The sequence below is a fragment of the Armigeres subalbatus genome, chromosome 1, assembly GCF_024139115.2.
Source record: "Armigeres subalbatus isolate Guangzhou_Male chromosome 1, GZ_Asu_2, whole genome shotgun sequence".
Taxonomy (NCBI): domain Eukaryota; kingdom Metazoa; phylum Arthropoda; class Insecta; order Diptera; family Culicidae; genus Armigeres; species Armigeres subalbatus.
The window spans coordinates 173465682-173476865 of record NC_085139.1 but is presented as its reverse complement, the minus strand read 5'-3'; the positions used below and the strand labels follow the sequence as shown (position 1 = coordinate 173476865).

The window sequence follows — 11184 nt, the reverse complement described above, 5'->3', positions numbered from 1 at the left end:
TGTTTTCGTAAAACATTTCCTTGCCCTTTTCCGATTCTCCAATCCTGTTTTTTTTTTTCATTACATATTTCGATGTCAACAAGCTGCAATACCTGGCCCAGTGACAAGGTTCGTCAATTTTCGAAATGTGGCACCGAATTTCTTGTACCGCTACCCACTATGAGTCAAACGCTGTTTTGGTTTGTTTAGACTCCAATCTCTGACAGGGCTAGTACGTTTTGAGAGGATTATGGTCGATCTGGTGAGGCCTAATTGTAGTGGCAGTATTTTTAACGGGATATCAACTTTTAAGATCATTCATCCCTATCGGGGCCTGTTTGCAGATTTTCATAGAAATATAAACTGAGCCAACTGTGAAACTTCATCACATCTCCAGCTGAAGTCAGATATACAAAACTGCATAAGTACCAATCCCTTCACTAGCGGTCAATAGACCTGAAGAAGCATGAGATTGGAACTTGTGATGACCAGATCTGTATTGGGCGCCAACTCACCACGCCAAATAAATACGTTTTGTTTATTACCTTTGACCATAAATCGAAATAAATCAGCTATGAGCAGGTCTGTCTTTTATTTGCACAATTTACGAAGTGAAGAAATTCTTGATTGGAAACCCCTGATGCATAATGCCACTTCTCTCACATAACCAGACAGAAGCTGGCTTGAGCCTTCGGTGCTAATCGAAATATAATTATTAATGAGCGTAATTACAGCTTTCTGAATATTAGTGCGGTCAGTTCCGTCGGACTTGTTCGACCCGGGAGCCGAGGACCGAATTGTTGATAATAAATTTCATTGATTTTTGACGACCATCACGGCACGGTCATGGCAGCCTGTGCACCATCAGGTTGGCCCGGGCAAAGCAGTGGGAAAGACATTGCATAACGGTGATCTACTTTCACTTGGCCATCTTCTTATTGGCCAGGTTGTTAGTTTGCCTTTGCCTTCTGTATAATTCACTCACCGAGATTTCTAGGACAGATCGAACCAATCTCGATCGCATTCGATGCACGCAAATCGTGACTGGCTTATTATTTAGCTTATCTATTGCTGTTCGGTGACTGGACTGTCTCAGACAAAACCGACCCTCCCGTATAAACAGAACCTTGTTGAAATGCAAGCGTGCGCCGAAGCAGACATGGTATATATCAAGAGTAACATTTGAAAGATCTTAGCTTAGAAATCAGAAATATTTCAATGGTCATTGTGAAGTTGGAGTCTTTCCAAGTGTCGATCTCGATATCTACCTCGTAGTAATGAATTTTTACATCTATCCCACGATCGCAGTCGTCCACTTGATGGCGGTGGTTAGTTAACTTGGTCCGATTAGTAGGTGCACTAGTCATGCTGAATTATTTGTCTTCCGGTTGTTATTTGTCATTTGGGCGATTGGAGAAAGAAATTTATGAGCTTGTCCGAACGGCTGAGGTATTTTATTGACATGTGGGCTACAAAGTATGACCAATGTATATATGATGTAGATCTAGTCTTTGATTTCATCAATTCATTAGATTATTTACATGGTTCTCTCAATTGATCTTAGTTGTATTGGGACCTAAGATTAATCTACCTAGCGTAGATGGTGATGGTACTGTTGTCGTGCATATTTTTATCGTATTGGCAAGCTCAGAACAATCACTGTTAGGGAATCATTAATACTCATTGTCGTTTCCTACATAATCAACTATTTAACCTTGGTTTTTGACGAGCTTTTTCATGGATTTTTTCGTTCTGTGAAACAGTGCTCCAGCATTATCATAGCAGAATGCAAATAGAAATAAATTCCCACCTGTCATCATTTCATTCGAAAATCCGAATACGAATACACTACTACGGGTATAACCTTCAAGTTGACTCGAAAGACAATCGGGTTCTGCAGATTCTTTCTAAGGTACTGTTTTTTTTACAGAAATCCAAATAAACTCTGCGAAAACATAATTTTTTTCATTGAACCAGTGGCTTCTTCCTTCACCATTTCGTCAGCCTCTGGTCAAAATTAGTTCTCGAAGTGCAACAAATGTTTAGCAAACGATCTCTATCGGCTTGTGGATCACCTCGCCGCTTGACAGTTGGTTGGCAACTGACGTCTTCTAATTAATATCCATCGGCCGTTCCCCTGCTGTTCTGAGGCCTTACGTCAGATAGATTTAGTTTCACTTTATGCCGTCACCCATCGCCATCCTCGCCGCTTGGGTTTGTCTTCTCTATATGCTAAATATGACTTTATGCGAATACGTATGTCAAGCCTGGATGTTGTATGGGTCTTGTTCCTAATTAGTGCTGATAGTGAGTGGCTGCTCGAACAAAATGCCGTTTCGATCCATCTAGGCTAGTGCCAGATGCGGCGACCGAGGACTGCATTTATGCGCCGAAGTCACTTTGAGTGATGAATGAGCTAATGAGATTTGAGTGTTTAATAGATCCTTCGTTGTTTTTGAGGTGAAGGAGGGGGAATGGAATTGAGTCGTTTCACATACGTGATCTTTTAAAAACATTCTATGCATTTACAAATTTTTGACATTGCATTTAGCTACGAATACCTTAAAATTGAGATTGAAACTACGATTTCACACTTCTCGCATCTGAACTGCATGAACACATGGAAATGCAACCAAACAACATCTACGAGCTATCGTCACATCGATCGTGCCATATTTCAACGAACTTGGCGGCCGAAAGCAGAATAACTGAAAACCCTTTTTTGGACCTGAACCACAAATGGAGAGGATCGTGCTGTGTTTCTCCTTAGATGTCAACTCTTGTATAATAACACATCGCTTTGGCGCAGCAATGGTCGACCGACGACATCGACAACGGCACGGAGATACTTATCCCGTGGACCAGCAAACAGACAACGAGGATGGTGGTACCTACTGCTGCGGTTCTAGTTTGCTCCTTGGTATGATTTAAAAAAACATTGGCCAACGGGGAGGAGCACCGCGCATCGTCAGGAGTTTAGAGTTACCAACTGTTACAAAATTCATGGAGATATCATTTAAATCTTCAAGAATTGAATTGTGTTTTTTAGCCTTAAACGGTTACGGAGCTAGGATATGTTTAAATTGAGCAATAATAAAGTTCACATCGCCAATCATAGGTTTTGTGGCAGAGTAGCATAGACCAATGTGATAAATATTGTTTAATTATTACTTAATTTCTATTCCAAATTTGACTTATTGATACATTTTATACACAGTGTAGGGAGATCCATCTCCTTACTAAAAGGTGCACAGTTGGAAATACATACACACAAAAGTCATTCTCAACATTCGAGTTTTTTTTTCGATTATCGACAAATTCCAGAGAGTAAAAAAACAATTAAAGTTTGTTTTTGCATTCTTCATTTAATGTATCCCCCCTTTATATCCAAATGCGCAAACATACACACTTAGTTTTTATTTCTGTAGCTCGGCAAAAATCCCCACAGCCGTGCGCCAGCAAAATAAAAGAACTGATATTCCGGCAAAAATTATGTTTGTTAGCTGATTTTCGGCTAATTATTTGCTGATTTTCAGCAATTTTGACAGAATTCTCGGTAAAAAACATGTTTGCTGGGGCACAGCTGTGCGAATCTCGGTAAAAGTTGACCATTTTGCTGAGATTCCTGTTTAAAATATTAAGTGTGTAGGTCTTAATCCCAGCCATAAGGTTCTACACAACCTCAGAATCGATTGTTTTTTTTTTTGCATGCTAACCAATGCTTTCTTCAGTCCTTCTACCTATACCCTAATACCTAAATTCCTAATTGTCGTATACAATTGTTTTTAATCGCGAACCTTTTCAAATTTTCGGACGTGTTTATAAACTAAACTTGCTTCCACAACAATCGTTTTCAGAATGAATCGTTTCCTCGTTAAACCCTTGTGATCTTTTTTTCATCTTCCGCTCAACCTTGCGTTTTCTTTTTTTGCGTTCTATAATTTTATCGCGTTTCCGTGCATCCTCCTTTGTTACAACTTCCTAGACGTTACGCAACTTGCAATGCGTATGGGGTTTGTGTCAAAGATAACTGTTACACCGTAAAACATTTCGTCAATATGTAGTTGTATTCAATATTTTGTTAATACATATTCTTTTAGATATAATCATATATTTCCATTTAGGTTTATGTTTTTAAATTCGGCTAAAGTTTATATGACCAATTAGAAAACTCAAAACCTTATTGTACAACATTAAAAGTATTTCTATGAGTGGCTCGGTTTATCACCAAAATGGTTAAAGTACTGTAGTGTGTATTTAACTTAAATTGTTCGTGTGGAACATATGTTTAAGGCAACCTTGTATATACACATGTCGTCTCACATCCTGTTTTATTTTTTTGACAGCAGAATTTTGTTTTAGCATAAATTATGTTTTTGTTTATTTTAGATATTATTTTTCAGAATCCTCAGTTCCTACATCTTTCTTCATCTCTACTCTTAAGACTTAATTAAAAGGTAATCGACACAAGTTAAATAATTAATCTCATCTCTTTATTTTCAGGAATATTTAAAGCCTTTACGGGAATACATTAATGTTGGAATGTAGTGGTTGCTATGGGGATTTTGAAAATAAACAATGAAAATTTCAATGCGAAGAAATTTGAGCCTAATGAAAAACGTGATATACAAAATCTTCATATCGCGTTGGCCGTTTTATCACTTTCCTGTCGCGAAGCGACCGAGATTCTTTGGAGGTCGGAATTGTATTTTTGGATGTATCCGAATTTGACGGAGATGCGGAATTGTTTTCTGAAGGAAGTGAACTTTGCTGAATCGATGGTTGATGCCCATTCGATAAAAAATCGTGCTTCAGATACGTAGCTGTTTCTTCATCCTGGTGTTCCTGTTGTACCTTATCGCAAGAATCGTCTGTCTGAGCTGGAGCAATTTTTATATCTTGGATGTTTCGAGCGTACTGGACACCTGTAGTGCTCATTACCACAACGCGGGCCTCATTTCTGGCAATAACCCTGTACCTTTCCGGAGAGAACGTTGGATCGGTTTTCTTTTTCCTTTGTTGTGCTAGCAATACTACATCGCCCACCTTGATATCGGAATCTCTGGCTCCACGTACAGCATCAGCGTACACTTTACTAGAAAGTTTGTACTCTGCATCTCGCTCGCGAATGTCGTCTACATCAATTCGATCGCTTTTGGAATTGTTCCAGAGTCCGGGAAATATTCCACGATACTTCCATCCGGTCATCAGTTCGAATGGAGTAACTCGTAGTCTCGAATGAGGTACCAGTGTGTTATGGTTGTGTACATAATCTTGGAGTGCTTTTCGCCAATTCTTCTCTTCCAGCTTAGCAACCGACAACGCTTTTATAATACCCTGATTTTGCCTCTCAACCGCGCCATTGGATTGGGGGCTGAGAGGTATTGATTTGCGAATGGATACACCCTTTTCTTCCCAAAACATTTTAAAAGCAGAGCTTTGGAAAGGCGGCCCGTTGTCGCTCTGGATTACCATAGGCAATCCCCACGTTTGAAATACCTCACATAGAGCGGAATTCGTGCTAGCAGCATCCAATGATTTCATCTCTACTACAGCTAAATACCGAGAAAACGTGTCGACGACGACTAGAAACTCACCTAAAGCAAATTGAAAAACCATTAGAAGATCAAATCGTAGGTCAATCATACAAACATTTGTATTGGGAATGATTATGGACTCACCTGTCCCAAATTGAGTAACCGTTAGAAAATCAATTTGTAAAACCTCCCATGGACCGTCAGGTAAGGCTCTAGGTCTCAAGGGCAGAGGAGGGTTTCTTCTTGACAGAAGGGTGCAGATTTCGCAATTCTTGATGAATCGTTCTATATCTTTGGACATTTTAGGCCACCAGAAGTACTGACGCATTATACGTTTTGTTGCCATTTCACCTATATGGCCACCATGAGCGGATGTGACAGCCTTAGAACGAAGCATATTTGGTAATACGACTCTTTCGTTCTTGAAAATGAGTGGTCCCAAACAGAACAAGCTCTTCTTCTGTGACTCATATGATCGCAATTCTTCTGGCCACTTATTGGAAATCAAAGCCTCTCGTACAGATCCAAGTTCTGCGTCTTCTTCCGAAGTTCCTTCAATTTCAGACCAGGTTATCTCCATCCGCTCTGTGTCCAACGCATAAAGAAAGTGCTTGTCGTCGTTTTTGTCGAATGGTTCTTCAGACTGAGTTTCAGACACGAGACGAGATAGTACGTCGGCAACATTTTCGTCTCCAGGCACGCGTTTGATAACGAAAACATAAGGTTGCAAACGTAGTGCCCACCCTTCAGCACGTGATACCGCTCGTTTACCCAGTTTATGGTTTGCATTAAAAATAAACTGGTTTGCCTCCGCATCCGTCCATATCACGAAAGACTTTGCCAGCAAGTAATAACGGAATCGTTCGACACCCCAGACAACAGCTAGAGATTCCTTCTGAGTCTGAGGGTATCTTTGTTCGGTTTGAGTAAGTACCTTCGATGCACATGCTATTATCCTCGGATTGTCAGTTTCGTCGAACTGAACGAGAACCGCCCCAAGTCCGAATGGTGACGCGTCTACAAACAATTCTGTGCGATGATTAGGATTATAGTATCCTAACGTTTTGATGGATCGTAGGGCATTTTCTCTCAAGTGATCAAATTCGCTTTCTTCATTGTCAGTCCAGTAAAAAACGTCTGAATTGGCTAATGCGCGTAAACGTTCCGTTTTTGTTGCTCGATGAATAATAAACTTATCGACATATGTGATGAGCCCCAAAAAGCTTTTGACCTCTGCACAGGTGGAAGGTCTCCGGAACTCTTTGATTGCAGATATTTTTTCCTCTTCAATCTGCCACCCCCGAGGAGTTAGAATGAAGCCAATAAACTTCACCTCTTGAGATCCAAAGACACACTTACTCTCATTCAATTTGACGTTGTGATTGGCCAATCGTGATAGTACTACCTCCAGATTCTTGTCATGCTCTTCCTTCGTTAGACCGAATACGAGGACGTCGTCCAAGTAATTAACGCATCCTTCACATTCGTCCAAGACCTTCCGCTGAAGTGCTTCCTGGAATAAGTCGGGAGCGTTGCACAATCCAAATGGCAACCTTACGTAACGGAACATTCCAAATTCTGTGAAAAAATTTGTCAAATGCCTCGAACCCTCGTCCAGCTCAATATGAAAGAACGCATTCGACAGGTCTATGGTTGAAAACCACGTCATTCCTTCAAGCTTTGCGAGAATTTGCTCTAATGTTGGCATTGCGAAAGGGGTGCGTTGAATATATTGATTTGGTCCTCTTAGGTCAATGACTAATCGGAAGTCGTCTTTTCCTTTAGGCACTACCAACATTGACGAACAAAACGATGTATCCATTGTACCAGTAACGGACTCAATAATGTTTGCTTCAACAAGGCCTTTCAAACGCATTTCGACTAATGGTTTGATGGCTAATGGGATGTTCATAAATACGTTTCTGCAAGGTGGCTTCATCGTGTCGTAAAAAATCTTTACGGCCGGGATATTGAACTTTGGAAAAACTTCACTTGCAGAAATCGACGCAATTCCCCCAGTGCGAGGAAGAATAATAGAATCCTTCGGTACTTCGGCATACGGATTTACTGGTACCTTCAAACCTAGCATCAGTACACTATAACGACATGCAGTTGACCTACTCAAAAGAGCACGAACCTCTTGCACGACGTAAAACTTTTCTAGTAATGTAGGTCTGTCGTTCGTAATATGGAGATACGCGTGAAATGTTGCTACCACCTTAATTTCTCCAGATGTAGCGTACGCTTTCAGGGAGCGATCTGTATCGTAGCTCACGTTATACATTTCTCTGCTGTACCTTGACTCTGACATGATCTTCTCAAACATAACCAATGTGAACGTGTTCACTTGGGCGCCGGAATCGATCAGAAATTGACATCTCAATCCTGCTACCACCCCCGTGATGAATCCATCCGAGGATTCAATGTGAGCGACTTTATCAATTGAAGTCGGAATTATGCACGGATGGTGAACCTAAATTTAATAGTAGAAATCCTAAATAGCCTCGCTTATCCATAAATTTAAAACTATACTTACAATATGGATGATTGCGGCATGTGATTCTTCGTTTTCATCATTCACATGAACTGCCCGACCATCACGATCATCATCGCCAGCGTTTTTCTCTTTCAGTGTAGATAATTGTGTATTATGTTTGATGTCTTTTGAATCGTATTTTATTTCCTGTATGATATTGTACATACTGTTAAAAACCACATAGCATTTAAGATACATATATTTATATATATTTTGTATTAATGTTTCTTTTGGTAAATGGTGAAAATGCGTTAGTATTAAATTCAACGCCCGATCATGTAACTTATGTTGGATTTCATTTAAAAGGTAAACTTGAAAAAAAAGGTAAAGTAAACTTGAAAAAAAATTGACGTGAAATTAAACTAGTTATTCTGAATTGAGACATACAATGTTTATCTCATTTGATCATCAACTAACAACTACTGAGATTCTAAATTTAATCTGTATTCTCACTCACCGAATCTTGTGTCATAGGAACTTCTTCTGATTTTCCTTGTGTCTCAACTGCCGCGATCTTGCTAGGAGGCACAGTCGAAACCTCTCCACCCGCGCGTTTCAAAGAGCCATAACATACTCGTTGAATATGTCCTACTTGTCCACATCTGTTGCATGTCTTTTCCTTAGAGTTACAATCATTTGGCGAGTGATAGACACCCCCACAACGCCAACAACTTTCAACCGTTGGAACTTCGGGTCGGCCACCTCTATTCATTCTAGACTGAAATCCACGCCCATTATTCATGTGGGCGTTAAAAAATCCACCTCGATACATCTGTCTTCCTCTAGTAGAGTTTCCACGGTAACTTCCTCGTTGGTATACACCACCACGAGATCCAAAACTGTTCGGGTATCTTCGTTGACGAGAGACATCCCAACTGGGGAAAGATTGCACCGGTGCAATTAGTGCTTGTTCTTGATCTCGATGTCTTTGCATGACGTATTCTTCGTTCAGTCGGATAGTTTCTATCTCTCGCACCTTATCTACCAGGTCGATAAAAGTGCCCTTTCGACTGAGCATTTTCAATGCTGTTGTGCGGACATCCCGATTTCTTGAATGTTCAGCTACCGTAGCGACGATTTGCTCAAACTCCTTTTCTCCATCAAACTGGCAAAGTCGAGCAGTAGAACCGACACGTATGAGGAAGTTTATATCTGATTCGTCTTGTTTTTGAGCCATCATCGCTAGCTTACGTCGCATTAGCATCATGTCCGAGCCAGAACCAAAGTAGCTTTGCAAACGGTGCAGTGCGTTCGAAAATGGTGCCTTTGCTGGATCTGGTGAGTTAGTGTGCGATCTTGTGTTTCGGAAAATCTCAAGCAGTCGAGCCCCAGCTTTCACCTTAAATACTGTGAATTTTGTAGTCTCGTCCTCGATTCCAGCTAATTTAAGGGAGTCGATCAGCAGATCTTTCCATTGTTCATAAGTCTGATGATGTATTTCATCATCATCCGCTGATTTACACTCCGGAACGTTAATCGACGCAACGGAGAGTTGGTTCATTGATGATAGGAATTTAGATTCCTCGAAGCTTGCACCAGGTACATGTCTCGTACTGCTTAATCTTCCTTCAGCATTAAACTCGATCTCGGGTTCCTCTAAAACCTCCGTCCGCCTTACCTCATTATCATTCGAACTTCCTGCCTGAGACTCTTCGTTCGCTTTAAGGCTTCGTTCCAAGGCTTGCACCAAAACTGCATTTTTCGACTTTTCCTCCGCCAACTCGCGGGCCAAGTCTTTAGCTCTCCTTTTCTGATCACGTGTACGTGTCGACTTTTCTAAATTGACAAAAAAAAATCCATTAATAATGTTGATCGGCTAACGCATAGCATGCTGATTGATAAATATATGAAATAGTAGCCCACTCGCTCTACTTCTGCGAGAACCCACTCGTTCTTGCAATTATTTATTTATTTATTTATTTTATTTATTTATCATTTTTTTTATTTATTTTTTCTTTAAATCATGTGAATAGTAGCCCACTCGCTCTATTCTTGCGAGAACCAACTCGTTCTTGCAATATTCGTATATTTTTTTTTCATACATCGTCTCGTATAATTGTTTTCTTAAATCATTGGAATAGTAGCCCACTCGCTCTACTCCTGCGAGAACCCACTCGTTCTTGCATATTTTTCTTTTTTTTTTTTTTTTTTTTTACTCGAAACTACATCTCACTAATTCTTAAAATTGCTCTCATGAATTATAGGAACAGTAGCCCACGTGCTCTATTCCTGCAGGAGCGAACTTGTTCTTGCCATGCGTCAGACTTTGAGTCCTCTCAATGAAATGACGGAGCTGAAACCCGCCTGCTTATAATTTTTTTTGACCTTGTCAAATTTCATCCATTTCCATGAAATTCTGGTTTACACCAATTGTTTTGATCATTATACTCACCTACAGGCTGCGCCATGTCGTATACAATTGTTTTTAATCGCGGACCTTTTCAAATTTTCGGACGTGTTTATAAACTAAACTTGCTTCCACAACAATCGTTTTCAGAATGAATCGTTTCCTCGTTAAACCCTTGCGATTTTTTTTTCTTCTTCCGCTCAACCTTGCGTTTTCTTTTTTTGCGTTCTATAATTTTCTCGCGTTTCCGTGCATCCTCCTTTGTTACAACTTCCTAGACGTTACGCAACTTGCAATGCGTATGGGGTTTGTGTCAAAGATAACTGTTACACCGTAAAACATTTCGTCAATATGTAGTTGTATTCAATATTTTGTTAATACATATTCTTTTAGATATAATCATATATTTCCATTTAGGTTTATGTTTTTAAATTCGGCTAAAGTTTATATGACCAATTAGAAAACTCAAAACCTTATTGTACAACATTAAAAGTATTTCTATAAGTGGCTCGGTTTATCACCAAAATGGTTAAAGTACTGTAGTGTGTATTTAACTTAAATAGACCAATGCAAGATCTTGATCTAACCTCACTTATTTGACAGTTCACAGAGCTTGTTTACAAGGTGTTAGAAGAAAAATCGATGAGGAGAAAATTAAAATTCATATTTTTAGTTTAAAATTGCTGCGATCCGAATATTTCAATGATATTCTTTGCATTCAGCATGAAATCAATCGCAAACTACATGCGAATAAAATGACAAAACAATTTTATCGGAAGCATCGC

General features: G+C 39.8%; 1 protein-coding gene across 1 annotated transcript; it reads right to left on the bottom strand.

Moving 5' to 3' along the window:
* Window positions 1-4283: 4283 nt before the first annotated feature.
* LOC134206759 (uncharacterized) lies at window positions 4284-10759 on the bottom strand. The gene is made up of 7 exons (XM_062682486.1): window positions 10445-10759; window positions 8510-9828; window positions 8053-8199; window positions 7654-7989; window positions 6876-7029; window positions 5661-5867; window positions 4284-5576 (listed from the first exon to the last, which is right to left on the bottom strand). The coding sequence occupies exons 1-7, from the start codon at window positions 10458-10460 to the stop codon at window positions 4588-4590; spliced, it is 3168 nt and encodes a 1055-aa protein (XP_062538470.1). The 5' UTR covers window positions 10461-10759; the 3' UTR covers window positions 4284-4587.
* Window positions 10760-11184: the final 425 nt, after the last annotated feature.